Source organism: Marmota flaviventris, chromosome 1 (genome assembly GCF_047511675.1).
Source record: "Marmota flaviventris isolate mMarFla1 chromosome 1, mMarFla1.hap1, whole genome shotgun sequence".
NCBI classification, from domain to species: Eukaryota; Metazoa; Chordata; class Mammalia; order Rodentia; family Sciuridae; genus Marmota; species Marmota flaviventris.
Window position 1 is genome coordinate 56,068,265 of NC_092498.1, and position 27,671 is coordinate 56,095,935.

The 27,671-nt window shown below is 35.5% G+C and overlaps 1 protein-coding gene across 2 annotated transcripts in view; it reads right to left on the reverse strand.

The window, feature by feature from the left end:
- Prkar2b (protein kinase cAMP-dependent type II regulatory subunit beta) overlaps window positions 1-27,671 on the reverse strand; it is a 94,979-nt gene that overhangs the window by 32,623 nt on the left and 34,685 nt on the right. For both annotated transcript variants that reach the window (XM_027926467.2, XM_071613001.1), the window contains exons 3-4: window positions 5,282-5,334; window positions 630-713 (exon numbers count right to left, since the gene is read on the reverse strand). In XM_027926467.2, the coding sequence (XP_027782268.1) occupies window positions 630-713; window positions 5,282-5,334 (137 nt within the window). The remainder of the gene's footprint in view (window positions 1-629; window positions 714-5,281; window positions 5,335-27,671) is intronic.

A 27,671-nucleotide genomic window follows, 5' to 3' on the forward strand; every position in this document is an offset into this window, starting at 1 on the left:
CTAAGTGGGTATCTTAGAAATACCCAACCAAAGACTAGACATTTCAAAATCCTTACAAAGAAAGAAAAGACCCCCTACTTTACAGCCAAGTAAAATGTTAATTTAAAAATATAATACAGAATTTTTCATTTGAAAATTTTAATAAAATTCCATACTATATTTTAAAAGTAACATTTTTATAAAATATTCAAATATAATTACTATTATTAGCTGTTAGGAAAGGCCCTCCAACATGGGTCCTAAGTATCCCTGCACATCCCTGCTGGGTGCATTCAGAATGCAAGGACCTGTCCGGTCTTTACCTGGATCATTTCTCAAGGTTGTATTTGTAAAGAAGCAACATGAAGGGATAAGAGAATGTCTCCCCCCAAATATCCCAGGCTATCTTACTCCTTCCTCTGACAGTGTATAACTCCCCAAATTTAGTATCCCTCTCCTACAGCACAACCCACTGCATGCACAGGTATACACACTGGGGCCTCTGTCACCTCTGCCATCATCCCAGGATGATATGATGTTAGCTTGAAATGAGGGTAAAATTGAAGCCACTGCACAATTCTTGAACCTGGCACTGAAAAAAGAAAACAAACAAACAAAAAACTCATTCCTATTATTAAGATTAATCTTACCGGATCCAGGTTCTTAAAAAGCAGGATGTCTTTGCAAGCCTCTTGCAATCTATTTCTTTGATCATCAGTTTTGGGATGTATAATCTAAAAGGACACCAAATTAGAAAAACAAAGACAGTGGTGAGAACAAATTAAAATCTAACAGGAATGCCAAAAGGGGTTCACTCTAGGTTAGCACTGACATTTACTTTAAATGACTAGTAACTATCAGCCCACTAAGTAAGGAAAAGCAATACAGTTTGTCTCAGGGGGTGGTATACAGTCATCAATACAGCACTCCAGCATTCTTCAAAAGAGTGTTTCCCTAAAGTTAGCAAGTTGATTATGTAAAGGTTCATGACTGGCTATAAAGACTCCAAAGTTCCCAGCCAACAGGGGTAAGTACAAAAGGAAAACATGTTACAATGAAAATTTAGAGACTGCCTTTACTCAGTTTCTGAGTTTAATACTCTTTTAAGATGAAGCACTTTCCTTTGAAACTTGATGAACATTGTTTCTAGAAGCAGATAAATTCTTAGCTATATATTAGATGTGGGATTTTCATAAGGGAGAAAGCAATGATGCACTGCCAATTCAAGACAGCAGTGTGTGTTCAAGAGAAAGTGAATCCAAAGACTGCTGGCGTATTATAGTCTCAGTAAAGTTTTATTCCAGGAGGACAAAGACAGCAGAATGTCCTCTGTAAGAGTGGCTCATCAACTTTCAAGTTCCTTCTGACCAGCAGAAGGCTCACTAAACCAAAACACCTATTCTTTTCTGTTTGTTTGTTTGCTTGCTTGCTTGCTAAGGACAGAACTCAAGGCCTTGCACATGCTATGCAAGTACTCTGCTATTTTAAGGGCCCTACAAATACCAACTCATTTCCTATTAGTAACAGACCCCCATAAAGCAGGCACCAACTCAGAGGCAGGAAAATGACCTTGCCCAAATGACCTCTCCAGCATTTCCTGGTCCATTGCTGCAGAGCTAGGACTTGTTGCAGGCAGGCAATGATTTCTGAACCAGGGATCAGCAGGCAAGTTTGTTTTTCTATGCCTCTGAGTGAAGGATTGCTTTAATGACAGGGAAAAAAAATAAAGAATATTTTCCAATACATATGGGAAAAAATTAAAGAATATTTTCCAATACATAGAAAGTATGTAAAATTCAAATTCAATTGTCTATAAATAAGGTTTTAATGGAACACAGACATGCTTTCATTTATATGTTGTCTAGCTACAACAGTACAGTTGAGTAGCTGCAAGAGACCTTAGAACCCCCAAAGTTAAAAAAAAAAAAAAAAAGCCTCTATAGAAAAATTTTGCCAACTCCTGCTCTAAGGCTCTGCTGCCTGTCAATTAGAAGAATTACAACACAGTCAATAAATAAGGCTTACTCAGGTGTTTTTAAAGAGCACTAAGTATCTTGTTATGCAAGAGAAATCTGTAGAAGATATTTTCATTTTTGTCTAATCCATTCTCCACAAAGAGCTGAAAATTATCTTTTAAAACTATCCTCAGAACACCTCTTTCTCCAGCTTTAAACCTCAATGGACTCCATCCATCACATCTGTTGAGAAGTAAACCCCCATTCCTTCCTTCTCCACCCTATCTCAGCCACTCATCCAGCTACCCTGCCTTCACTGGGAACCTCATACTCCTCCTAATAGTCAGCTCACGCCAAAATGCACCACTAGCTCTGGCCAGATCCTTCCCCATCCATCCTTCTCGTCTCAGCTCAAGAAGGCCTTCAACCACTCCAGAAAAACAGGGCCCCTGTTTGCATTAGGGGATTTTAATTCTTATACTGTTTTATTGCCCCGTTAGCACTTCACAGTTTGTAATTATTCATTAATTTACTTGTTTGTCTGCATTTGCCCCTAGACTCTAAATTCCAAGAGGGCGGGGGCCTATTCATTTTGCTCACTGTTGTATACCTAGCACCTAGGCAGATATGCAAAATATACTCCAAAAGAAATCTGTGGAGTAACCGAACAAAGAAACCCTCCACTCTTAAATTTATCAGCTCTACTCTTCCAGTAGCCATGTTAGATATAAAAATCCTTAAATTTTCAGTTATTAAAGGTATTCCAACTGAAATCTGTTACTTTCCAAAATAAGTTTTCAGTATCTAGATTTTCTTTGAATTCACATCAGAAGATAAATGCCTGTTTATACTAGAGATTTAATGATTTATGATGTACATACTCTTAAATTTGGTATTACATAGAGAAATAATATAAAATGTCCAGATGAAACATTATTCTAAACAGTGTACATTTTTCTCACAAACATTTTCCAATATCTGCCTAGATCTAATTAATGTTGAAATGTGTAGTACATTCCTAAGGGCAGTTTGCCTTATAGTTTCTATGACAAAAAGGTGAAGTTTTAGTAACATGTTTAGAGGAGAGAATATTAAGGATAACTGAGAACTTAAAGCACTTTATTAAAATCATTAACACATTATTAATACATTACCAAAAAATTTCAAATGTGGGCTTGGGGTAGTGGCTTAGTGGTAGAGTGCTTGCCTAGCATGTGTGAGGCATGGGTTTGATTCTCAGCACCACATATAAATAAATAAAATAAAGGTCCATGGACAACTGAAAAAATATTTAAAAAAAAAAATTCTTAAAGGTATTATAGTGGACAAATCTTGGAGTGAATGCCCAAACCCACAAAGAATCCCCTAGGAACTTCTCTAGGAACTGACTGCCCTTATTTATAGAAGTTGTTCCTGAGTAACCAACTTGACCTCCTAATCCTGTCCCCAATCTGGCCAACACTGGTTCTCCCAGAAACTTCTGGAAAATTAGAATTTTGAGCAGAGAGATACAGGAATAAAGAGAGACTGGAAGCTGGGTATTTTTCAATGACAACACTCAGTTCTGGTACCCTTGCTGCTGAAAACATCCCAAAGGTGGGTTACCTGCTAGTTACAGCTTGGCCTTTGAACTCTTTCTGAACTTGAGTAAGATCTCTACACACTGTCCAATAAGCTCTCCCCAGTATTTTCTTTTTTGTGTGTTCATCTCAGTGTGAATGGGCTCTTTTATGCAGCCAAGGGTGGGTGTGTATGTGAGTGTGTGTGTGTGTGTGTGTGTGTGTGTGTTATTGGGAATTGAACCCAGGAGCAAAGGCTCCTTTAGTGAGGTATCCACTCTCCGACTCCATCACTTTTTTATTTTTTATTTTGAGAAAGGGATTCACTAAGTTAGTTGCCCAGGCTGGCCTTGAACTTGAGATCCTCCTGCCTCAGTTGCTGGGATTACAGGCAAGTGCCACTGCACCCAGCTAGCAGAGCAAATTTTAACACAGGGAGCCTCCCCATCAAAACTATTAGCAATTAGTTAGAGTGAACTAGCCAACATTTATTTTTCTCATAGGTTCAATGGAAGCTAAAATTCCTCTCAAGATCTCACAATTTTTGAGTCAATGAGACAATGCACAGTTTTTAAGTTGAATAGCTAAATTCTCTTTAATTTAGAGTTTTATTAATTTAAACTGCCTCATCAAACTTACCTTTATTATTATATTTTATCATAATCATTTACTTACAAATATAAAGAATGTGAGCAGTCTTCAAATGCTGCTGGACAGATAGGTATGTGATAGGCACAAGGTAGGGTTTTTTCAGACTTCACAGAGTGGTAAACAGCATGTCACAGATTAGCAAAAATATCTGGATTCCCAGGCTGGGATTTGAGGACTTCATCAGAATAACTGAAGTTCTGGTAGTGAGAAATAGTACTTAGCGCTGGGAATCTTCATAGGATCAGGAGTGAAATGAGACTTCAAGATCTTCTGTGTCACAAGTCTCCTGATCTTTCTACCACTGGATTTCATGTGTATTTCAGGGAGCTTCATGATGTAATGACTAGGGACCTACCATCTGATTTTATTTATTAAAACTTAATCTAATTGAAGTAGTTTTCAGAGCTACATAAATAGGTTCTTATTTATACCTTTTAAGGTTAAAGAGAAAAGGGGGACGTTTACAAAGCATGTACTCAAAAAAAATTATTACTTTTCATTTCCAGGCACAGTAATCTCTTATTTAGTTTACTTTCGACTGAATAAATAAAAGAAGAACCAAGTTAAAGGACACAGCTTAAAAACTGCGTCAAACCACACTGGACAAGTTCTTACAAAAACATTAGGGCCTCCAAGAAATCATTTGCTGGGCAAATAATCAACACATAGATTTTTTTTTTTTTTTAATGGTAACTGCTGTACTGACACCTTCTATGTAATTTTACTGTGACTTGTTTCAGAGTAAGCTTCTATTGTTATCACTAATAGGAACAGCAGGTCTTCCCCAGCATTTTTCTTTACTAGAAGCACTTTCTAAGAAAAATAACATTATCACTATGAGAAAGACAGCCGAAAACATTTTTCATCACCAGGATGTATTTTGCAAAAGAAGTAAAACCAGAAATACAGTGAGCAATATGTTCATCTTTCCTTTTATCCAAAGAGACATATTTTTTGGATAAAAATAATTCTAAAGAATTTGAAACAGAAGTAGGCTATCAGAGGTAAGCCTTGAAAATGTAATAATCAAAATAATTCCATTATGTCTCCTGTTAACCTGTATGCCCACTGGCATCTTTTCTATTATTCTTTATATGAATATCAATCGAAAATTAATTCATTCAGTAAATTACATACCCTGGACTCTGCATCATCTTCTTCTTCATCAGGATTATAGGCTTCTGCACATACTATAAATATAAAAACAGACTTTTTAAAGATTTGTTCATTAAAAAACTTACTACAATAAATACATCTTTAAAAAACTAATATACAAAGAGTACCATGTTGTAAAAAAAATTAATTTCAGGGCAAGCAGTCTACCCTCTAAAACTGATTTTATAACATAATTTACAAGGAAATTCTTAGAATATAATGCTGTATTTTAAGACATTGACAAGTGCTTTAGCTTTCTTTCATTCAAAGCCTAAATCCTTTTGTCTTCATTCCCAAGGCAAAGAAATGCTTAAAACCTAAAAAGTTACCTTAAAGGACACACTCAAAAAAAGTCCAAGTCTGCTGTGAAATTTTATCAATTTAATCATATTGCTGAACAACTTTCATAAATTATCCATATTCTAACCTTTCAAGAACAATATTACTAATACTTTGCATATTCCCTTCATCTTTATTGTTTATAGTGCATATGCAATTTTAAAACCTGCTTTTTCATTTAACACTATAAGAATTTCACATGTCATCAGAGGCAGTAAATATTGTTTTTAAGGACTGAAGATTATTTATCAACTGCTATAATTAACTACTTCCCTAATGTGGAACATTTAGCTGGCTTTTATTAAAACAACTTTGCAATAAACATCTTCATACATAAATATTTGTCTACATTTCAGATTATGCTGTAGACGTTACTCCCAAGTGCTATTTTGGGGGGCTAAAAGGCATGATAAACTTTAGGGCATATTTATCATCATATTTCTTCCAGGGGGGTTGGACCCACCCATTATCCTACAAAGAATGTGTAAAAAGGCTTCTTGAACTCTACCACAAAATTAGATGTTACTGTTTATAATCTTCACCAATTTAAAAAAAAGGATTTAAGTTTTTCAAAATTATTAAATCTGACTCGTCTGGCATGGCGGGGCACTGGGTTCGATCCTCAGCACCACATAAAATAAAAATAAAGATGTTGTGCCCACCAAAACCTGAAAAATAAATATTAAAAAATTCTCTCTCTCTCTCTTAAAAAAAAATGGCTCCTCTTTAAAAAAAATATTAAATCTGAACAATTACCTAGTGTTTATAGGCTGACCATATTTCCTCCTTTGTCTTTGTCCATGGGGGAATATTTGGTTTCCTTTTCAAATTAACTAGTTTCTTAATCCAATGTTAACTGTTATATGAATTGTTTTATCCAATTTGCTTTTTAATGAGTTTTACAATGTTTTTATAGATCATGCATGTATGTTTTTAACATAGTGACATCTATTGAGGAATAAAATGCCCCAGTATGACTTAAACCCAACATTAAATATTATAGGAGTACCTCCTTCTTTTGAGATTGGACACCATTTTCTTATTTGCAAACCTGAAGATCTGCTACTTGCTTTTTCTTTAGATTTTTGTTTGAAACTACGTCTTTTTACATTTATTCTTTAGTCCACAGGGTATTTATTCTATCATGAATATAGAAACTGAGGAACAAAGGATAGGTGAAAGGCTGACAAATATCTTCCCAGGGACCTCAGTATGGTATCAGGAGTGTTATCATCAGTCAGTAGCATCATCACCATTATTACTATAAAATCTGTCTTTGGCTCTCTTTTCTCCATGTACCTGGCTACGAACAGTGGTTCTCAGCCAGGTTCAATTTTTCCCTCCACAGAGGATATCTAGTAATAATGTCTGGAAACATTTTGATTGTTACACCTGTGGAGGGGTGAATCTTCTGGCACTGAAGTCAGGGATGCTACTAAATATCTTACCATGCACACACTGTACAGTCCATACTCCTCCACCCCCCAAAAAAGCATTATCTGACCCCAAATGTCAATAGCACTGAGGCAGAAACCCTGACCTAATGTATATTATCTTACTCAATCTCACAACCCTATAGTCGATGATAATGTCATCATTTGACAGAAGAACGACTACAGCATACAGAGGCCAAGGTCACACAACTTTATAAGTAACAAGACCTGGGGCTGGGGATATGGCTTAAGTGGTAGAGCGCTCGCCTGGCATGTGTGAGGCACTGGGTTCGATCCTCAGCACCACATAAACATAAAAAAAATAAAGATAAGTAACAAGATCCATTTCTGATCCAAGATTGCCTGACTCAAGACTCCAAAACCCTTGCTCTCAACACCTGTTGTACACTTGAATGCTCTGGTGAATTGACCAGAACAATGCCTGGACTTCAGCCTGATATCTCAGAAATCCAGCAGAAGCAGACCTGTCTCTCAGGAGCGGGCTCACAGGAAAGACCCTCACTGATGCATGTAACCAGAATGCCAATTTAATAACTAACTTCCAGGATGAAGTATGGAGTCAGCATGACCAGCCAATTCTCTCCCTGCAGGAAAATCAAAGAAGCAGCCAAGTCACAATTAAAAGATTGCTTGATGAGAAGGAAATAGGGAGTTAGAGGGTTTGTCAAATAAATTGAATGACTAATGGTATAAGGCTGAACAGCCTAAGGCGTCACACACACAATACAGATGGTCCTGCTACTGTGGCCAGGAACTGTAACTGGGCTAGCCACAACTCTACAGAGGGCACGAGGAAATCTACGTCTAAAGTGTGGCTCTGTAACTTTCTGTCCCCATGCATGACCAGCCTCACAGGCAGGACTGCTACAGAATTTGTAGGGCCCAGTGCAAACAGAAAATATGGGCCCATGTTCAAAAACTTACGACTTTCCAGAGGACAATAACAGCAGAGAATTAAGCCAAATGCAGAGCCTGATGAGTATGAGGCCCATGAAGGTGGCCCAGTTCACATGACCAACACATTCAACAAGGTGACATTTTATATATATTCTCTGACCCATTAGTATTGATCTGAAATTTTAATTCACAGAAAGATCCTAATTCTCTAATTTCTAAACTTCTAGCCACTAAGTTCTGACTAAAAATCATATACAGTAGGAATCTATTATTTTCCAAATAGTTTACTAGCTGTCCCACTGTTGTGTGTTACATAACAACCCTCTAATTTGTGATATCTACTTTATCACAGAGTATGTATGTTTGTGTCTGGATTGTTTTATTAAACCATTTATTGTTCCAGTACTATAAGGACTTAATTCTAGGCCTTTATATGTTGCAATTATTTTCCTAGATTGGAATTCACCTCCTATAGCCAAATCAACATAAAGCACTTAGAGTTGTACTAAGTTGCCAGAGAGCCTTATAACTCCTTATAGTCAAAACTGTTTTCCTCTAATTGGAACCATTTCCCTACATTCTCCTTTCCAAACCATCTCTCATCTCCAGTTCCAACTAAAAAGTCAGATCAAGAGTGTATCTTGGGCCAGGGATGTAGCACAGTAGAACACTTGCCTAGCATACATGAAGTCCTAGGGCTCAATCCCTAGCATTGAGGGAAATGAAAGAGTCACATCTTGACCTCTCACTTACACAAAGTTAATTTATGAAACTCCACTTCTGTGCTCCTCCTTTGCATTCACCCAACACAGTGAGTAGAGCTCATTATTATCACTTACCATATTGCACTCTTCCAACATGTTACAATGTGTTTGCCTCTCCAGGCTGGGACTTGCAGCCCTTCAGGGACTTACAGTATGCCCTTGTTTATCTCTTATTCCCCTAGCACTGACATGGCACATTGCCTGGCTCAATGCACATTTGAATGAATGGCTGACCAATGAACAAACAAGAAAATTCTTGAGGACAGAGATGATATCTCTTTTTAATGTCTCACAATAATGTATCTGTATACAGACTCTCAGACACATGGAATGAAAGCATGCATGCATGCATGCATGAATGAATGAATGAATGAGCGACAAGTTGCTCTTTGTTAAAATACCCTACACTTTTTGTTCATGAAATGGGGACTGAGAGGATGAGTGAAACTGAGGGTCTGGTCTTCTGTGTTTTCAAAAAGGGCCCAGCACAGAGGTTAGGAGTTCTGTAAATATTTGTGCAACAGATAAAATGAATGACAGGCTCTATGTCTGGATGTCTGGTCAAACTAAAGTGTTCAGATAACTTGTTCTGCCCTGTATTCTTTCTGAAATGTTTTTGCCCTGTATCTTCTAGGCAATCTGAAATTTAGTTTGAAACTATATATTTCATTCTTTAGCAATTAAATAGTAGTAAGAGACAGAGCCCTATTCTTTAAGTAAACTCTATATCAAAGTTTTACTGTTATGTCGTGCATATGTGTATTCAGATACTGGTTTTTTAGAATAGTCCAAAAATTTAAGCAGATTCCCACATTGCAGACAGAGTAATATGTACTGGTATAGCCAACTGTCACAGATTGCAGAACAGACAGGAAAGTAAGAACTATATTGACTTTGCATCTTGTGGGACTTGGCCCTCAATCTTTTCATGCACTATATATAAATAGTGTGGTAGACAAAGGGTTATGCCAACTCCCAGAGTTTTCCACTAAGAACATGCTTCATTTTGTTGCTAATGGTTGAAAAGCAGTGCAGTCAAAGTAACTTTGCACTCCTCAAGTATATATAATCCTAGTGGCAATCTAGCTAGCAAAGAAAAAAGGAACCAGACTAAACTCTATAAGCCCCTGGGTCTTCAACTCTGACACATTCTTTACACACAGCATACCCTCCATAAATATTTATTAAAAGAATAAAAGACAAATTTATAAAGACTTTACACAAAGTTTAGAGGTCTTCTATCTAGCCCCAAACTGACTTCTATACCAATATATAAAAGTGACTTCTCCAGTGCTTTCAATACACTAGGACTTTAGCATACTTATTTAAATAATAATCAGCTTAAAATAAAGTGATTATAAAAGCACAGGTGTGTGAACAACAGACTCAATATAGTTAAACTTAACTTATTAAAGTGGAAATACCCTCCTACAAAGGAAAAAATTACCTTTTATAAACAAGAGTTTAAGGCATACATCTCAACAAAGAAAATGGTTCTTAGGGGGCAAAAAAAAATGTAACTCACTTTTTTTTGGTATAAAGTACAAATACACATCAAATACACAGATATGCAGTCTATCTGTGGTGGTAAAATTTTATTGGGACAATTAGTAGAAATAATGTCTAAAAAGAGTGAGGGAGAGTGATAATTCAAAAAAGACCAAGGAACTCTGGTATAAAAACACAGTAGTTACAGCTAGTGAAGGAGGGGGCACCATGAGGCCAGCAGGCTTCCTCTCCCCTGTTCATTCATATTTCGGCCCAGGTAATTTGATATAAATCTAGTCTCACCCATTCGCAATGATCTTAAACTTGAATTCACACAATAGGGACATTTAGAGAAAATGCCCCAAACATGGAAGTTTACATTTTGATCCTAAATCACATTCAAGCAGAAGTCTTCACAGGAAAATTTATTTGTTCTTTAAAAAAAAAAAAAAATGTTGTGCTGGTTTTTTTTTAATATGGGAAGAACACAAAGAATAAAGGAATGTTACATAAATATGTAAATGATCAAATAAGAGATTGGATGGGATTTCATAAACAAATTCTCTTCTTGTACATTACATGTTACCTTAAATGTTATAAATGTATACCATATGTAAAACATGTTTTAGCCGAGAAAGTGAGATGGAAATAGAACCATCATGATAGCATCAGTGTCATAATGGAGGTACCTGCGAGGAGAAAGGAGTCACCAGAGGAATGGAGGAGAGAAGGAGGCTTCCCGGTGAGGGAGACTCCTAAATAGCTAAGGAAGAAAGGGAAGAAGTTCACTGAGAAAAGGAGAAAGCCTTTTGTTCCCCACTGTATTCTTAGCACAAAGAACGGTAATAAATGTCACACAGTAAATGTTAACAAAATGGTGGAAGAAATTATTATTATTTATTTGGTGAGAGATGTCCTTTCCTTACTCTTGGACATACAGAAACTGCACATCAGGTTAGACTGGCTTGACAACAGGAACAGGCCGTCCTCAAATCTCAGTGACTCTAAACCAAGTAAGTCTATTTCTTGCTCACATGGTATGTCCATCTTAGGACAGTGGTACTTTGTTCCATGTGGTCTTTAATGAGGGCTGCAGGTTGACAGAGCCTCCACAGTCTGGAATGCCACCAATCCCTAAGGCAGTGACAAACTGCTCCTTGGCTCCGAACATTTCTGCCTGGAAGTGATTTGTGCCTCTTCTGCCAAGAAGGAATATATATCACATTTCACTGGCTATGTGACATCCCCATTCCCAACTGAGAGGAAATGGGGAAATGCACTCTTACCATGACTATACCAGCTAAGAAACCCAGCATACTAAACCAGCTGATGGCCCTCACCCAAGGTGTCTCTCTACCCACCCCCTACCACAGGCTTAGAAGGAAGACTGAAATCACCTTCACAATTTACATAAAAATGGGAAAGGGCTGGAGGCCTAGCTCGGTGGTAGAGTGTTTGCCTAGCATGTGCAAGGCCCTGGGTTCAATCCCATAAAAAATAAAAATTTTTAAAAAGGTAAAAAAAAAATCTTAACCTATAAATATAGAATAAGGCTGTCCTATAAGTTCTGACCAGAATTATTAAAATTTTCTTAAAACTGTCTCTCCAATTTTAATATCTAGTTATTTAATTTATAATAATATTTTACTACTTACTGCATGAAAATATTAACTTCTTAAAAATCCACCCTGTTACTGACTACATTTTAACTACAAAAAGAGCAATATAAATGTATTCTTTAGCTATCCTGCAGAAATTTTGGCATCTTTTCATTAAATAGTACCTAAGTGAATGGTGAATTCCCAGATCAGCTATGTTTATGTCAGCAGACTTTTACTATAAAGATTTTAGCCAAAGATTTTAGCATTTACCTTTATGACCCTGTCTGGATGAGATGATAGAAATATTTTCCTCTGAATCTATAATATTCTGCCTTTTCCCCCCAAGTTACCAAAGGCACTTTAAGAATCAGCCATCCACAAACCACCTTCTGTTTCCCTATAAAACTCTGTTTTAAACATTCATACTCAGGTAGATCCTAAATCACCTCAGATACATAATTATAATTCTAAAAAAATTCCTCAAAACTTTTTTCTTGTAATTTCCTCTATATCATATTCTATTGTGTCCTAACATGTTAAATACATCAAGTATTTTACTATACTGCCACAATCTCAAAACTATGATTTTTCATGCCATTTAACAGGAGACGTATTCATAATGAAACTACAAAATTGGCTGATTCCCTTTTAAGATTATATGTTTCCAAAGACAATTTTCCTCTACATATATACCACTCCTCTTTTAAGTGACTGCATAATCAAGAATCACTGACAACTCACAAATAAACTGTCACATTCGGAACACTATTGGGATAAGTGTTGCTAAAAAATACATAATGAGTGCAATAGAAAGCTTCAAACAAGTAAGATTTTGCTTATCGTGTGCTATTTTCCTATTATTAAAGCTAAATAAGCCAAAACATTTCAAATTTTGTTTTTAAAAAAGGGTCTCCAAAGGAAAAACAAAAGTTATAGATATTTGTTAAGTAAATTTTTATTCCAACAGGTTTAAAACTGGTTACTTAGCATGTCTACTCCATCACTGGCTCTCTTCCCAATATGTTTTCTTCCTATCACATGCTCTACACGTATGCATTCAGGCTATAAAACATCAACCACTCCTTTAAATAACAAATTTATTTACAGCATGGCACATGAAGAGAACAAAGCATTCAACAGGTTCACAGAAAGAATTCCAGCAATATGGGACATTTCTAAGAGCATGATTCCAATGTTCAAATATCATGAAAAGCTTTGGGGATTATAAGAGGAAAGGACATAAGGACCTTCACTTCCTTTCACAATGAAACAGAGCTCTGTAACTCCCAGTGCTCTTTATAAAAAGCTGTAAGAAAATTAACCACAAGAAAAGACAGATGCATGTAACCTGGGAACCTAATTTCTGGGTATGTTATAAGTACTCTTCAAAGTAAAGCAAACATTGTTTTAGAGTAAAAATACACAAATGATCAAGAGTAAGATAAACAATATAGCAAAAAGAGCCTGAAGAACAAATGAGGAGACTATATTCAGAGAAGCATTAATTTTTTAAAGCCTATGTTATGTATTTTCTACTAATCATCAGAATTCAAGAATGATATTCTCCAGAACCTGGTTAAGCAGCAGACAGAGCAAATGGATCAATTTGTACTGGGGAACAGTACTGCAATAGGGATTGTATTTGCATCTTTCTGAAAATGGTCCAATGAAGATTTCTGAGCATTGTATTGGATGAATATTGTGCATTTTAAGAAATTAATAGCCAAGGACAAATAAAAATGAATTCTGATTCTTTGGTTTAAATACCAACAGACAGTTTTCCAAGAGTATGTGCAAATACTCTGAATATTCAAATGCTGTGATCATCTCATGGCATTTATTTTGTTGGGTCTGAAACCTTTAATTAAATTACATATAAATATTAGCTGATAGTAAACAATATAGCCACATTCACCAAAATACAATTTTGCCCTTCAAATATATAGTAAAATTACATTTAAGGCTTTTGAAATATTTTATTTATTTAGTGTTTGTGAGACTAACAGTGCCTAACATACATGTATGAGAGAAACACTACAGATATTCTTGTAATTTACTAATAAATTTTCAGAACAAGTATCATTTAACCGGATTGTTCTAGGATAGGAAATTTGGACTGAAACATAACCAGGATTATGGGCTTAATAGTTTAGTAAATTCCTAGCTTTCAAAGTGAGAAATAGAACTACCAGATATGAGTATTAGGGAAATATGTTTTCATCAAGCATCTCCATGTGATTATTAGAAGTCTAGTAAGAATTTTGATGCTATTAAATTATTACCCAATTATGACAGTAGGCAGCATATTAATTTCCAAAGACTCACAATATAGAACACATTGAAAAGAAAATGCAATTCAGTCTGGTTTATTCATTATTTAAAGTCAAAAGAAATAAATCCATCTAACCTAATAGGATTTTCTTCCTGAAGAAAAGACATACTTCCATTATTTAAAGGAGAACACATCAGACTTTTCTCATGCATATTTTCTTTGAATTTAAACCACACAATCTCTTGAAAAATGCTTTAAACTTTAAGATTTGGTGAACATTTTCTCTGTTATTAGATTATTTATCTAAAACATAATTTTCAAATAGCCACACTGAAATCTATAGATATAAATATGAATAGATATTTATTTTAATTATTGATAGATATATTAATTATTAATATATATTAAATATTAATAGATTTATTTTAATTATCCCTTGTTGATAATTCAGATTTTCTTTACACTATTATTTCTTCTGATCAGGGTCTGAATCAAGATTTGTCAGGTGATAAATGACAAATGAGATTTGAATTTAAAGTTATATGATGATTAACAAGATGAGATATAAAAGTAAACTAAAATACTAAACATTTTTAAGTCTAATAAATTAGCAAACTTGTTATTTTTGGGGGGAGTGGGTAATCATAGATTGAACTCAGGTGCACTCGACCACAGAGCCATATCCCCAGCCCTATTTTGTATTTTATTTAGAGACAAGGTCTCACTGAGTTGCTTAGCACCTCACCATTACTGAGGCTGGCTTTGAACTCCATCCTCCTGCCTCAGCCCCCTGAGCTGCTGGGATTACAGGCCTGTGCCACCCCGCCCTGAGAAGATGCATTGTTTAAATGTATTTTGTCATAACTGCTGGTAAAACTCTAAACAGGATGGGGGTAGAAATGGAGAGATCAGTTTGGAAATGTTATTAAAAGCTCTGGAAATTTTCATGTTTAATTCAGCAAGTGTTTTTTAAGTAATTTTGTCTGAAGAAATGACAGTTGAAAAAGAAAGAAATCTAAATTTCCAGCAATAAACAATAAATTAAGATATATATCTACATATACTATTGATATTTATGCAACCATTTAAAAATAATTTCTACAGGAATATATAATGATAAAGAAAATGTTATCAAATCATGCTAAGTTTTTTTTTTCTTGTTTAAAGCAGTTTTCAAGATAGGTGCATGATATGAACACAGAAAATATGCATGAAAAAAGTCTGACAGAATAGATACAGACATTTACACAGTTAGCTGCTGCAGGATAGTAAGGCTGATTACTCTTGTTTTCTTTTTGCGCCTTCCACAGTTTTCCTCATTTTCATCAAGAATGTACTATGCTTATAATCAGAAATAAAGGAATTAAAAAAAGAGAGAGAGATGATCACAAAACTCCTAAACATTCATGTCTCAAAGGGAGAATGGTTGTAAAATTCCCTGAAACATTCACATCTCAAATGCTAAAAGGGATTAAAAGCATAAAAGGGCTTCTTGCTAATAATCAATCTTTTAAGAAAATCTATCTAATCCTTTTTCAAAATTAGCTTAAATTTAATACTTCCTAAAAACAATTCATTACTAACAGAATCAAGATGTTAAAATTTCTTAAAAACATTTCTGAACAATATCTCATTAGCAATGCTATGGGTAAAACTAAAAACTCTACTTATAGTAAAAAAATTCACATAAAAGAGAATAAGGGGTGAAGTTATAGCTCATCGGTAGAGTGTGCGCTTAGCATGTGCAAAGCTCTGGGCTCAATCTTCAGTAACAAAAAGACAAAATGTCTACCTCAATCTTGTAATAATGTGTGGCCTTTTCTCCACCTTGCAGACTTGAAAACCATCTCCCTCCACCCCACCCCCACACCTCCACCCCACTTTTGGTACAGGGATTGAGCCACTGAGTCCTTTTTATTTTTTATTTGAGAGGGTCTCATGAAATTGCCCAGACTGGGCTTGAACGTGAAATCTTCCTGCTCCGGCCTCCTCTTGTAACTGGGATTATGGACATCCATCACCACATCCAGCTCTTAAAAACCATATTCAGAAATATACTAGTACCACAGAGTGAAGAGTATGGTAAATCCTTCCTACCAAAAACAAAGACAAAACTACACCAAAAAAAAAAAAAAAAAAAAAATCAGGGCTCTGGAAATCAACCAAAGGGATACAATAAATTAAGAAGAAATTAATCATGAAAAACCACCAACTTTCAGGAGTCTATGGCATTCCTACCCAGGGCTGCTATCCTTCACCTTGAGCTTGGCCAGCATGGTGGTTCTACTAGCTCTGCTGCAGGGGAGGCTAACTGGGTTCAGAGAACACCACACACTCAACAACAACCACCCTGCCCTGCAGCACTGCTGGTTACAGTGACCTGGGTCAAAGACAAGCAGGGAGGCTAGGAGCTCAGACAGCCTACTGCTGTGCTCCTGGCTATAGCAAACAAGACCCCCAAACTAACCAGAAATTTAGCAGAAAGCGAGACAGTCATGGATGCTTGATAAGTTCTCCAAGCATCCATGGTTGCCTGGAAGGCTGTGCAGTATATGCAGGAAAGACTGGCCAGGACCCAAGCCATTCCTTTCTCCAGCTGTCCATGAGGCTATAGCATATGCACAGGAGATATGAGATGGCTTAGCAGAAAGTAAAAGCAAGGGCATACTTGAAATCTGCCTGAAATTTCAATGTCTCCAAATTCACACAAAATCCATCAGCTCTAGATATAGTATAACCTCTGACCAATCACTGACTGCCAAGTCAGACAGACACAGTGAACCCAGAGAAGCCAAAATTAAGAAAAACAAACCAACAAAAATCAGAGACATCAGCAGCCATATACCATGGCAGAGACACACAGCACACAGATACAGCACAGGCAAATTACCAAAAAAGAAAAAAAAATGCAATGATTTGAACAGGAAGGAATTTAGACTCTAGAACTGCTACCATATATATCCAAAATGTCCAATTCTCAGCAAACTTATAAGACACACAAAGAAACAAGAAGTGCGACTCATACTCAGGAAAAAAGCAGCCAGCATAAATTGTCTCTAACTAGACTTGTCTAGTCTTTTTTGATTGTTTGTTTCAAAAAGACTATTACAACATGTTGAAAGAGGTAAAGGAAACCATGTTTAATCAATTAAGAATAATGATCATGACTCAACAAATAAGACTCAACAAAGAGACGAAAATTATGAAAAAAAAGAATCAAATGGAAATTCTGAAGTTTAAAGAGTACAACCAAGATAAAAAAAAAAAAAATTGACTAGGTTGGCTCAACAGATTTGAGTTGGCAGAAGAAAGAACCAAGGAACCTGAAGACAGTTCAGTAGAAATTATTCAATTTGATCAACAAAGAGAAAAAGAATAATAATAAAGCATTTCAGAGACCTGTGAAACTACATCGAGCACACTAGCCAGTGTGTGATAGCAGTTGCACGAAAAAGGAAATGAGCAGAAAAAAATTGTCATAGATGATAGCCAACAACATTTCAAATTATATGAAAATATTACTCTACAAATCCAAGAAGCTCAATGAACCTCAGCATAGAATAAAGACAATGAAATCCATATCTAAACATTTTTGAGTCTAACTGCCATACGTCAAATCCAGAGAAAATCTTCAAAGCAGAAAAGATGATATATCTCCAACACAGAACAATAGAACAGTAACTAATCTCATCAGAAACAAGGGACCTCAGAAGGCAGTGAGATGATGTCTACAAATAGCTGACAGAAAAAAAATCATCCACAAATTTTATATCTAACAAAACTATCCTTTAAAATGAAGGTGAAATGAACTCATTCCCAGGTAAACAAGCACTGAGAGATGTACCTAAAGAGAAATTTTTAAAAATCTTTCAAGCTAAAAGGAAATGACACCAGATTGAAACTCAAATCAACAGGAAAAAATGAAAAACACCAGAAAGGGTAAATATGGTAGAAAATATTTGCAGCTTATGTATCTAATAAGGGACTAACAGCCAGAGAAAAGAACTCCTATAACTCAACAATAGAAAAACAAGCAACCTAATTAAAAAATGGGCATAGGACTTAAATCAATATTTCTCCAAAGATATATAAATTGTCAATAAGCACATGAAAAGATATTTAGCACATCACTAATCATTAGGGAAAGGCAAATCAAAACAACACTGCAACACCACCTCACATTCCTTAGGTTGGTTACTATTTAAAAATCCAGAAAAATAATAAGTGCTAGTTAGGATGTGGAAAAACTGGAATCCTTGTGCATTGCTGGTAGGGATATAAAATCATACAGGTACAGTGGAAAACAGTATGACATTCCCTCAGAAACTTAAACACAGAATTGCCATATGATCCAATAATTCTGCTTATGAATATATATACCCCAAAGAACTGAAAACAGGGCCCCAAAAGGCATTTGTACATCCATTTTCATAGCAGCACTATTCACAATAGTCAAAAGGTGGAAGAAATCCAAGTGCAAAATCAACAGATGAATGGATAAACAAAATGCAGTATGTACTCACAAAGGCATACTATTCACTCCTCAAGAGGAAGGAAATTCTACCACATGTGAACCTTGAAGACACTAAGCCAAAATAAGCCAGTCACAATGGGACACATATTGTACAAGTCCACTTATACGAGGTACCTAAAGTACTCAAATGTAGAGACAGAAAGTGGAATGGTGGTGCTGCCAGGGGTCAAAGGGAATGAGGAGTTAAGTGTTTTTTTTTTTTCTTTCCTTAGTTGTTAATAGATCTTTATTTTATTTAATTATTTGTGGTGCTGCGAATCGAACCCAGTGCCTCACACATGCCAGGTAAGTGTGCTACGGCTGAGCCACGTCCCAGCTTGAGGAGTTGACTTTGAATGGGTGCAGAGTTTCACTTTGTGAAGGTGAAAAACTGTGGATGCATGGTGGTGGCTGTTGCACAACTAGGTGAATGTATGTAGTTACCACACAACCGGAAACTTTAAAAAATGGTTAAAATGGTAAATTTTATATTATGTTAAAAAGTAATAAATTTTTAAGATGTTTTAAGTGATAAATATGTGAGTAAATATAAGGCTCTATAAATGTATTTTTGCTACTCTCTTTAAAAGACAATATTCACCAACAATAATTATAACATTAAATTATTGGTTTTTAACATAGGTAACGTACAGTCAGTAACCATACAAAGGAAGAGTCTGATCACTGTATGCATCTATGCTCTGGAAGAGATCCTCTCCTCTCAACTGCTTCCTAAAAATAATCCAGAGAAAAGGGACAGGAAGGACTATATGGACCTATTTTGAAACTTCATGATCCCATCCTGATCATCCTGAAGATGATATATCTACTAATTTCACTCTCTGATAAAAAAATTATTGGCTCCCAATGCAGAATAAAACCTATTGTGGCTTTCACAGGTCCCTCCCCAGAGATCTGATCCAGACCTCAGTTTAGTGTGTCTCCTCTTACTATCTCATAAGACAGCCCAGGTACTTGAGCCTTGTTAGACCATTCACTACTCCCTGAGCACCATAGCACCTTACATGACTTACTCTTCTGGAAATCTATTCTTTCCACTATTAAACCTACCCTTCCCTCAAAGCTCTGCTCAAATGCCATATCCTCCCTGACACTTTCCCCCAAATACACCAGTTAGGATTAAATACTCCCTTCTAGGCTGAAACAGAATGCACCTTATTTACCTCTCTATTTCCGTGGAATCTCATCTTCTGTGAGGGTCTAAATTCTAAACATGATATGAAACAAAAATCTCCTATGGCCAATTTTACTCCTGAAAAATCCCATAGGTTACTGGAGATGGACATGTGGTCCCAGACGTCCAAAAAAGTGGACTTTTCTCTTCACCATAAAACTAATTTTTCTCCTGTTGAGCACTAGAGATAACTGCTAGCTTACATTTAGCAGTCTCACTGTATGGGAAATGGGCATCTTGAAACCCAAGAACACTCATGCTCCAAGAGTCAAGCAGGAACCTAACAAGCCTGCAGGAAAGGTTGTTTCTCACCCCACCTCACACTAGTGGGGCACAAGCTCACTACGCAGAATTCAGACATGGTTCCTCTGCACTTGTGCTGTGTGTGGAGTATTTACAGGTGAAGCAAGTAGCTGACATTCATGATGTGACTCTGCCATGCTGTTCCTGAGGACTTGGGTACAAGCTATATCTTCCTTACCTCTAACAATCTCAAAGAGTGCATACAATGCTGTCTTGCAAATAGTGAGTGAGAAGTAAATGTTTCTTAATTTAACTGAAATGATAGCACAATCCAAGAGAGATAAAGACATCTCTTCTACAGTTATAAAGTACCATCATTTTACAAACAAACATTTTTGCCTGAAGATCTGACATCTTACAAATGAGAAACTCTCACAATTCCAGAAAAATCATGCAATCTGATTTTTAAGATGCAATTATTTGGCCAGGAATAGTGGTGCACACATGTAATCCTAGCTACCCTCTGGAGGCTGAGACAAGAGGATCGCAAATTCAAAGCCAGGTATGTCATCCTTTCCCAGTAACAGCCTGAGACACTTAGGAAGAACTTCTCTTAAAAATTAAAAAAAAAACTAATGGACCGGGGATGCTGCTAAGGGGTAAAACACCACTGGGTTCAATCCCCAATACCTAATATTAAGAAACCAGGTGGGGGCTAGGATTATAGCTCAGTGGTGGAGTGCTTGCCTAGCACGTATGAGGCACAGTGTTTGATCCTCAGCACAACATAAAAATAAATAAATAAAGAGCCAGGGTTGTGGCTCAGTGGTGGAGCTCTTGCCTAGAATGTGTGAGGCACTGGGTTTGCTCCTCAAAACCACATAAAAAAATAAACAAACAGAAATAACACTATCTTAAAAAAATAAAGTATCCCTCTAGAACTAAAAATATTAAGAGAAATACTTTGTAACATGTAAGATGACAGTGACCTTCAGCATCTGACTTTATGTCTTTAAAACTTGTGGTATAAATGTAAAGTATCATTTGGGAAATTTTCCATCAGTAACTAGATGAACACGTATGTAAGATAACTGCCCCATTCTTTAAAGCCAAGTGACATTTGTCATTCTATGTGAAGTACTGTTCTCTCATAAACAGTAATGTTTCTTAACAGAAAAAGACATCCAAATGGGTCACCTACAGCAGCACAGGGCAGGTGGTCAAACAGGTGACTTGAGTTTTCCTGCAGAAGGAGCTCAGGACTTATCAGCTATCTTTTATTTGCAAATATGCTGAGTAGACTGCAGATGTCCCCTCAGGCTGGAAATTCAGTAGGCCAAGAGACATAACTACCGATGACAAAGATAGATTCAGGGCTTCTTCGGGGCAGCCAATCTGAACTAATAATCAGCTAGCAGACGTGATTCTAATAATCACACACTGGTCAGCCAAAATTAGTCCCAGGCACAGTGAGGATTTCTGAGCCCTGTCCCAAAGCAGACCCCAGATGGGCAAATGCAACAACTCCAGATCAATTCAGGATGGCTAGACCTCTTCCTGGGATACTGGGGTGCCTGAATCAGAGGGAAGGTGAGGTCTAGTTCTTTCTGGCAGCTACTACTATAAAATGCAGAGCTGTGCTGGTCATTATTCCCACGGCAGCCTAAAGCAAGAGAGAATCAGCCCAGAGATGGAAAGTGTTAAAAAAAAACAAACAGTTCTAGTGGCTCCCAAAGCCCAGTGGTACTCCAGCTTGGTGATTTTGTGAGAACCACACACCCACTACATCTCAACAGACTTTGCTTCATTAATTGAATTCATATGAGATTCACTTAAAGTCAGAAAGAATTCAAGAGTTAAGAAGAACACTAGTTGACAAAGAGCAAGACAAGAAGGAAAACAGATAATAAAGGTTCGACAAATTATCCACAATAACCAAGAATAAAACCACAGAACAGTCATTAATAAGGAAGTAGTATTTGCAAAATAACAAATTTAAACTCCAGTGACCATTCAATGGAATTAAAACCACAAAAACTGGATAATGCATGACCCAGGGTGCATGCGTGTTCTGTCGAGAGTACCCACCACGATCTGTTTTTCAGTGATTTTAATATAAGAATATAAAGATAATGGGCAATATTATCTATCAAAAATTCTACCAAATTTTGCTAAACAAATGAAGAAATTTGCCAAGCAAATAAGACTGGTCTTGTGTCTTCGATTTAGTTTTTGTGTCCCATGGATTTCAGAACCATTCCATCTATCTATCTATCTATACACATATATATTTAATTGTAGTTGGTTATAATATCTTTAATTAATTTATTTATTTTTATGTGGTGCTGAGGATCAAACCCAGGGCCTTGCCTGTGCTAGGCAAGTGCTCTACCACTGAGCCACAACCCCAGCATCCCCATTTACTTTTAGTAAATGAATGTAACCTGCAAATAATTCAATTTTGACCTAATAAGATTTTGTTTGCCATATGTAAAACGCTCTGAAATACCTCTAGCAAAACTAATACATGGAAACAACTTTTATTTACTGAAGGATATAGAAAATAACATCCCTCAAGAAAAAGGGAAGACCCCCCCCCCGGGAGGAGGGAGGACAATGGGTTCTGGGAGAGAGAAGGTAAACATTAGGTTCTGGGCTCTGGTCTGTCATCCTTTCCCAGTAACACTGAGTTCTGGAGGGGAAGGAAAACAAATGGGCTCTGGGCTCTGGATTTTCATCCCAGTAACAATGAGTTTCAGGCTTTTATAACTGTATCCCTGAGTTAGATTTTTAACCTGCACAACTAGTTTCCTGACTCCCCAGCCAGCATGTCCCAAGTCTCTAATGATTAAGTCACACTAAATATTCTGCTATGATTAAGTCTCATTAACACCTATTAAAAACAGACCCCTCTTGTAACCAGTTGCCATTTTCTCCCCTGAAAATGTTCCACTGCTGCTCAATAAAGACAGCTTGTTGATCTGAGGTCTGCTTCCATTTTCAGTTACTTTTGCTTACATTTACTGACCACTCGGTGTAAAGCTGTGGTTGATATTTATGAAGGAGGCCAGTACCATAGGGTCCCTGGGCTCTTACCCACTTACAATTTGGCTACAAAGATAAACTCATTTATTAAGGCAGGAGAATAAATTATTATTATTAATAATATTAAGGATAACTATTATTATTCCTAATAATATTTAAAATGACTGATTTACAATACGGGAAAAGAGCACAGTATCAGACAGACTGAGGTTTATCTCAGCTGTGTCATTTTTTCCCCTGCCACTTAATAACTATGTGACCTTTGCATATAACTAAACATTATGAATATCAATTTTTCTCACCTATAAAGTAAGGGACCACCTTTGTTAAGTTTTTGATGTTGACACAAACTTTGTTATACTTTTTTTTAAAAGAGCACAGGCTCTGTAGACTGCCTGCATTAGAATTCTATCTCTGTCTTCAGTGGCAGTGTAACCTTGAGCAAGAACTTATCCTCTCTGTGAATCAGTTTCCTTACCTGTTATTAGCAGAATATTAGTACCTGTTGCACAGAGCTGCTTTAAAGAACAAAATGAATTATACACGCAAAGCACTTAGAAATGTTCTCATGGAAAGTACTAAATAGTTAAATAGTTTGCAGTTATTCAAAGTATTTCCCATTTTGTATTTATTTGGAATTCCAGGTTCTAATCATATACAAGTCTGTGTGCAAAAGGAACTCATAGCATGGAAACCATAAAATACCTTTTATCCTGTGCACTACCATTTCCAATGTTCTTAGTACTTTTGAAGTTCAAAAAGGAGGAAATAAGAGTATCTGATGGGGGAAAATGCTTTTAGGTAAGAAAATCATAAGGAGTGACCTGCACAAATACTCTCATTGTATTTCACTTTTCTGCCACACTCCCAATCTAAAATTAATCTTAATAGAACTTGTTTCATTAAAATAATATACTACTTCAGAGGAGCGTATGCTCTTAACAGGTGCAAATTAGAACATGTAACACTTTCTGTTTGGAAAAAACTCTTCTGCAGTTTTATAAAACTATATCATGATTATTATTTTAAAAGTCATGATGTACGTATAATCTTCATATGCTTAAAAATGAGGCAGACACAAAGTGTCACTTATCTATGTAGCTTCCTGCTGCACAGTATGAATGAAACATGGCTGCTTGTTATACACACTAATTAGCACATCTGACATATGATAAATACCCCTTATGGTAATCAGTAGGTGCTTCAACAGTTTCTAGCAGGATAACTCTTAGCTCTGATCACTAATTATTCACTTAAAATAGGAAAGCTCATTTAACAATACTTTCTGAAATTGCCTAAAATTCAAAACTGAATTCTGTGTTGAAATATGTTTTGATTTGTGCTAAACAGTAGTTGTTACATGCTAGTTACATTTTTTAAATTTCCTAGTTTTTTAAAATTTTTATTTATGTAATGCATTCAATTCTTTTATTATTAAGAATTGAATGTATTACAATTCTTGTTACACATATAGAGCACAATTTTTCATATCTCTGGTTGTATACAAAGTATATTCACATAATATACAATTTGTGTGAATTTGTCTTCATACATGTACTTTGGATAATAATGATCATATTTTAAAGAACATGATTAATAATTAATGTTTGACCAAGCAGAGTTCTTTCCAGGAATTATGAGAATAGTTCAATACCACAAAATATATTAATACAACTTACTGTTTTATGATGTTAAAAGAGAAAAGCCAAATGATTATATAGATACAATGAAGACATTTCACAAATTCTATTTTTAATTTCTAAAAAAAATCTTAATACTAAACAAACATATATAATATTCTCCCCATACTTTAGAAATGCGTTAAGTACTTTACATTCATTATCTTATTAATCAATTAATAATATCCATGAGTTTAAGGACTTTTATCACTATATTTTACAGATAATAAACTGAATTTCCCTCTCAAAGTCAATCAACTAGTGAATAGCAAAGCCTAAATCTGAACTCACAGCCTTCTAATCTCAGAGCACAAACACTTACAAATTAGAAAGGCAAACAAAACAAAAAAACACACTCAAATGGAACAGGCAGTTCATACATACACATAAAAAAAAAATGCTCAACAATAATGAAGAGAAACTAAGCTGCACCCATAAATAAGGAAATGCCAACTCAAACATAATTGACCTATAAAACTGAGAAACATTTAAAACTTCTGTAATGCTGAGTGTTTTACACTGTGTTAAACATAAGACAGGAATATGAATTAGTATGCTATTTTAAAGGTCAATTTGACAATGTTTAGACAAATTTCACATGCTTATGCCTTTGACTAAGCAGTTCCACTTCTAAAAATATATCCTATAGATACACTTGCACAATTACACAAAAATATAGTGGCTAAACTCTGTTAGAGAAAAGCCAAATGATTATACAGATACTATGAAGATACAATGATCATATAGTTTCTATAAAGCATCCATGTAATGAAACACTGCTCAGTTCCCAAGAAGAATGAGATAGCTCTAGAAGGGAGGATATGGAAAGCAGCACACAAAACACAGTTAAATGAACAAGGACATGTAAGTTCCAACTAAATATGTATGTGCATAAAAATGTCTAAGAAAGTACACAAGAAACTGTTAGCTGTGGTTATTTCCAGGACCACGACTGGGAATAATGGGAGACAAGCACCCTTTGTTTTCATTTTATACCCTTCGGAACTACAAAATACATACTGACTGAATATTTAAATTTTTAAATGACATAAAAGATATCTTTATATACTGATCACAACTATAAAAAACATGGATACTGATTCATAAAGTTTTCAGCTGGAATAATCTTGATAATTTAACTTTATAGTTAGAAATATGATTTCATCATTAAAAATTAAAAAAAAAAGATCCTGACTTATTATTACTTAAGATATGGAAGCTGGAAATGATTTCAAATTAAAACGGAGAAATTGAACACAACCATCATCCCCTCTCATCCCTCCCTCCATCAGGTCCAGCTCCATGCCCTTCCTCCTCACCTCCTCTTCTTCCTTCCAAATCACCAGAGAGCACTTAGCACATATGGCTTTTAGAGTGCTTAGGGGGCTGGTCTTATCTGTTTCTAGGTTATACCAACAGATACAACTGGATCTTTTCATTTTTTATAGGATCTGTAACTACAAAGGAATATAATATTTAATAATTACAATGCTACAAACCAAGCAAAGCTGACTAATACAGGTCCCAGCATTATCCTTCAGTGTACCTGTATCAACCTGTGTGATTTGCAGACATTTGAAAACTATAGAGATGGTAGTCACTATATCAATTTAAATGAATTTTCCCGATATTTAAAGTTTTTCTCCCTCTCCAAGGAGAGACAAAGAGCAATTACAAACCTGAATAAACTACAAGCAAATCATTTCTAGAAATACACTTAAGTCCATGTGTCAACAAACAATATTGTAGTTCTAAGTATTTCTAGATATGTATCCATTAATTTGGGTAGCAACATGATATTTTCAGACTTCTAACTGTAAAGGGAAAGGAATAACACTTAAATTTAGATCAAAATTAATCCAAATCACTCAAATCGATTGCTAAAAGCATGAAATGTAAACTATTTTATAATTTTGGATACAGAAATTTTGAATAATGAATTGATTAAAATATAGAGAACATCTTTAAAACACTAACATAATTTAAATGTTTCACCTATAAGATGTGCAGAAAAACAATGCTAGCACTAGAAAGTACTCAGTTGCTTTTTTATTTGAATTTAGTGTAATAGTTTCAAAATTCAGGAAAAATCATAACAAAAAAAATAGCTATAACAATTCACAATAGCCAATTCAATGGGTTCAATTCTCAGCACCATATAAAAATAAATAAAATAAAGGTATTGTATCCATCTCCTAGCAAGCCTTTGAACAGATGAATGGGTAAAGAAAATGTGATATATATACACAATGGAGTATATTACTCAGGCATAAAGAAGAATGACCTTACAGCATTTGCTGGTAAATGGATAGAATTAGAGACTATCATGCTAAGAGAAATAAACCAGTCCCCGAAAGAGGAAAGATCATTGGAGTAGACAAGGGAAATGAAGGGTAGGGAGGAGAGATGGAATAGGGAAAAAATAGAGGAATGAAACTGACCCAACATTCCTAAGTACATATATGAATGTACCACAGTGGATTTCACCATTATGTACATCCATAGGACACTAATTAAAAAAAAAAAAAAAAACTATAAATAACAGAAAGCGCAATAAAGTACAGGGAAGACAACAGAGGTTGGAAGAAAGGGAGGGGAGGGTAAGTACTAGAAACTGAATTAGTACAAATTATATTCCATGCTTTTATAATTAGTGTCAAAATGAATCCTATTATTATGTACAACTAAAAAGAACCAATAAAAACAGCTAGAAATGGTTTGATTTTATTTCCTGTAAAATATTTACAAATACCTGTCTGATTTGACTTCAAGGTATCCAAGATGGTTAGAGTCCACTAGTCCATACTTTCATTTAATATTTAAAAACTAGTTTTAATAACACTAAAAAACCGGCTAATGATTTTAAAAATAAAAACATGACT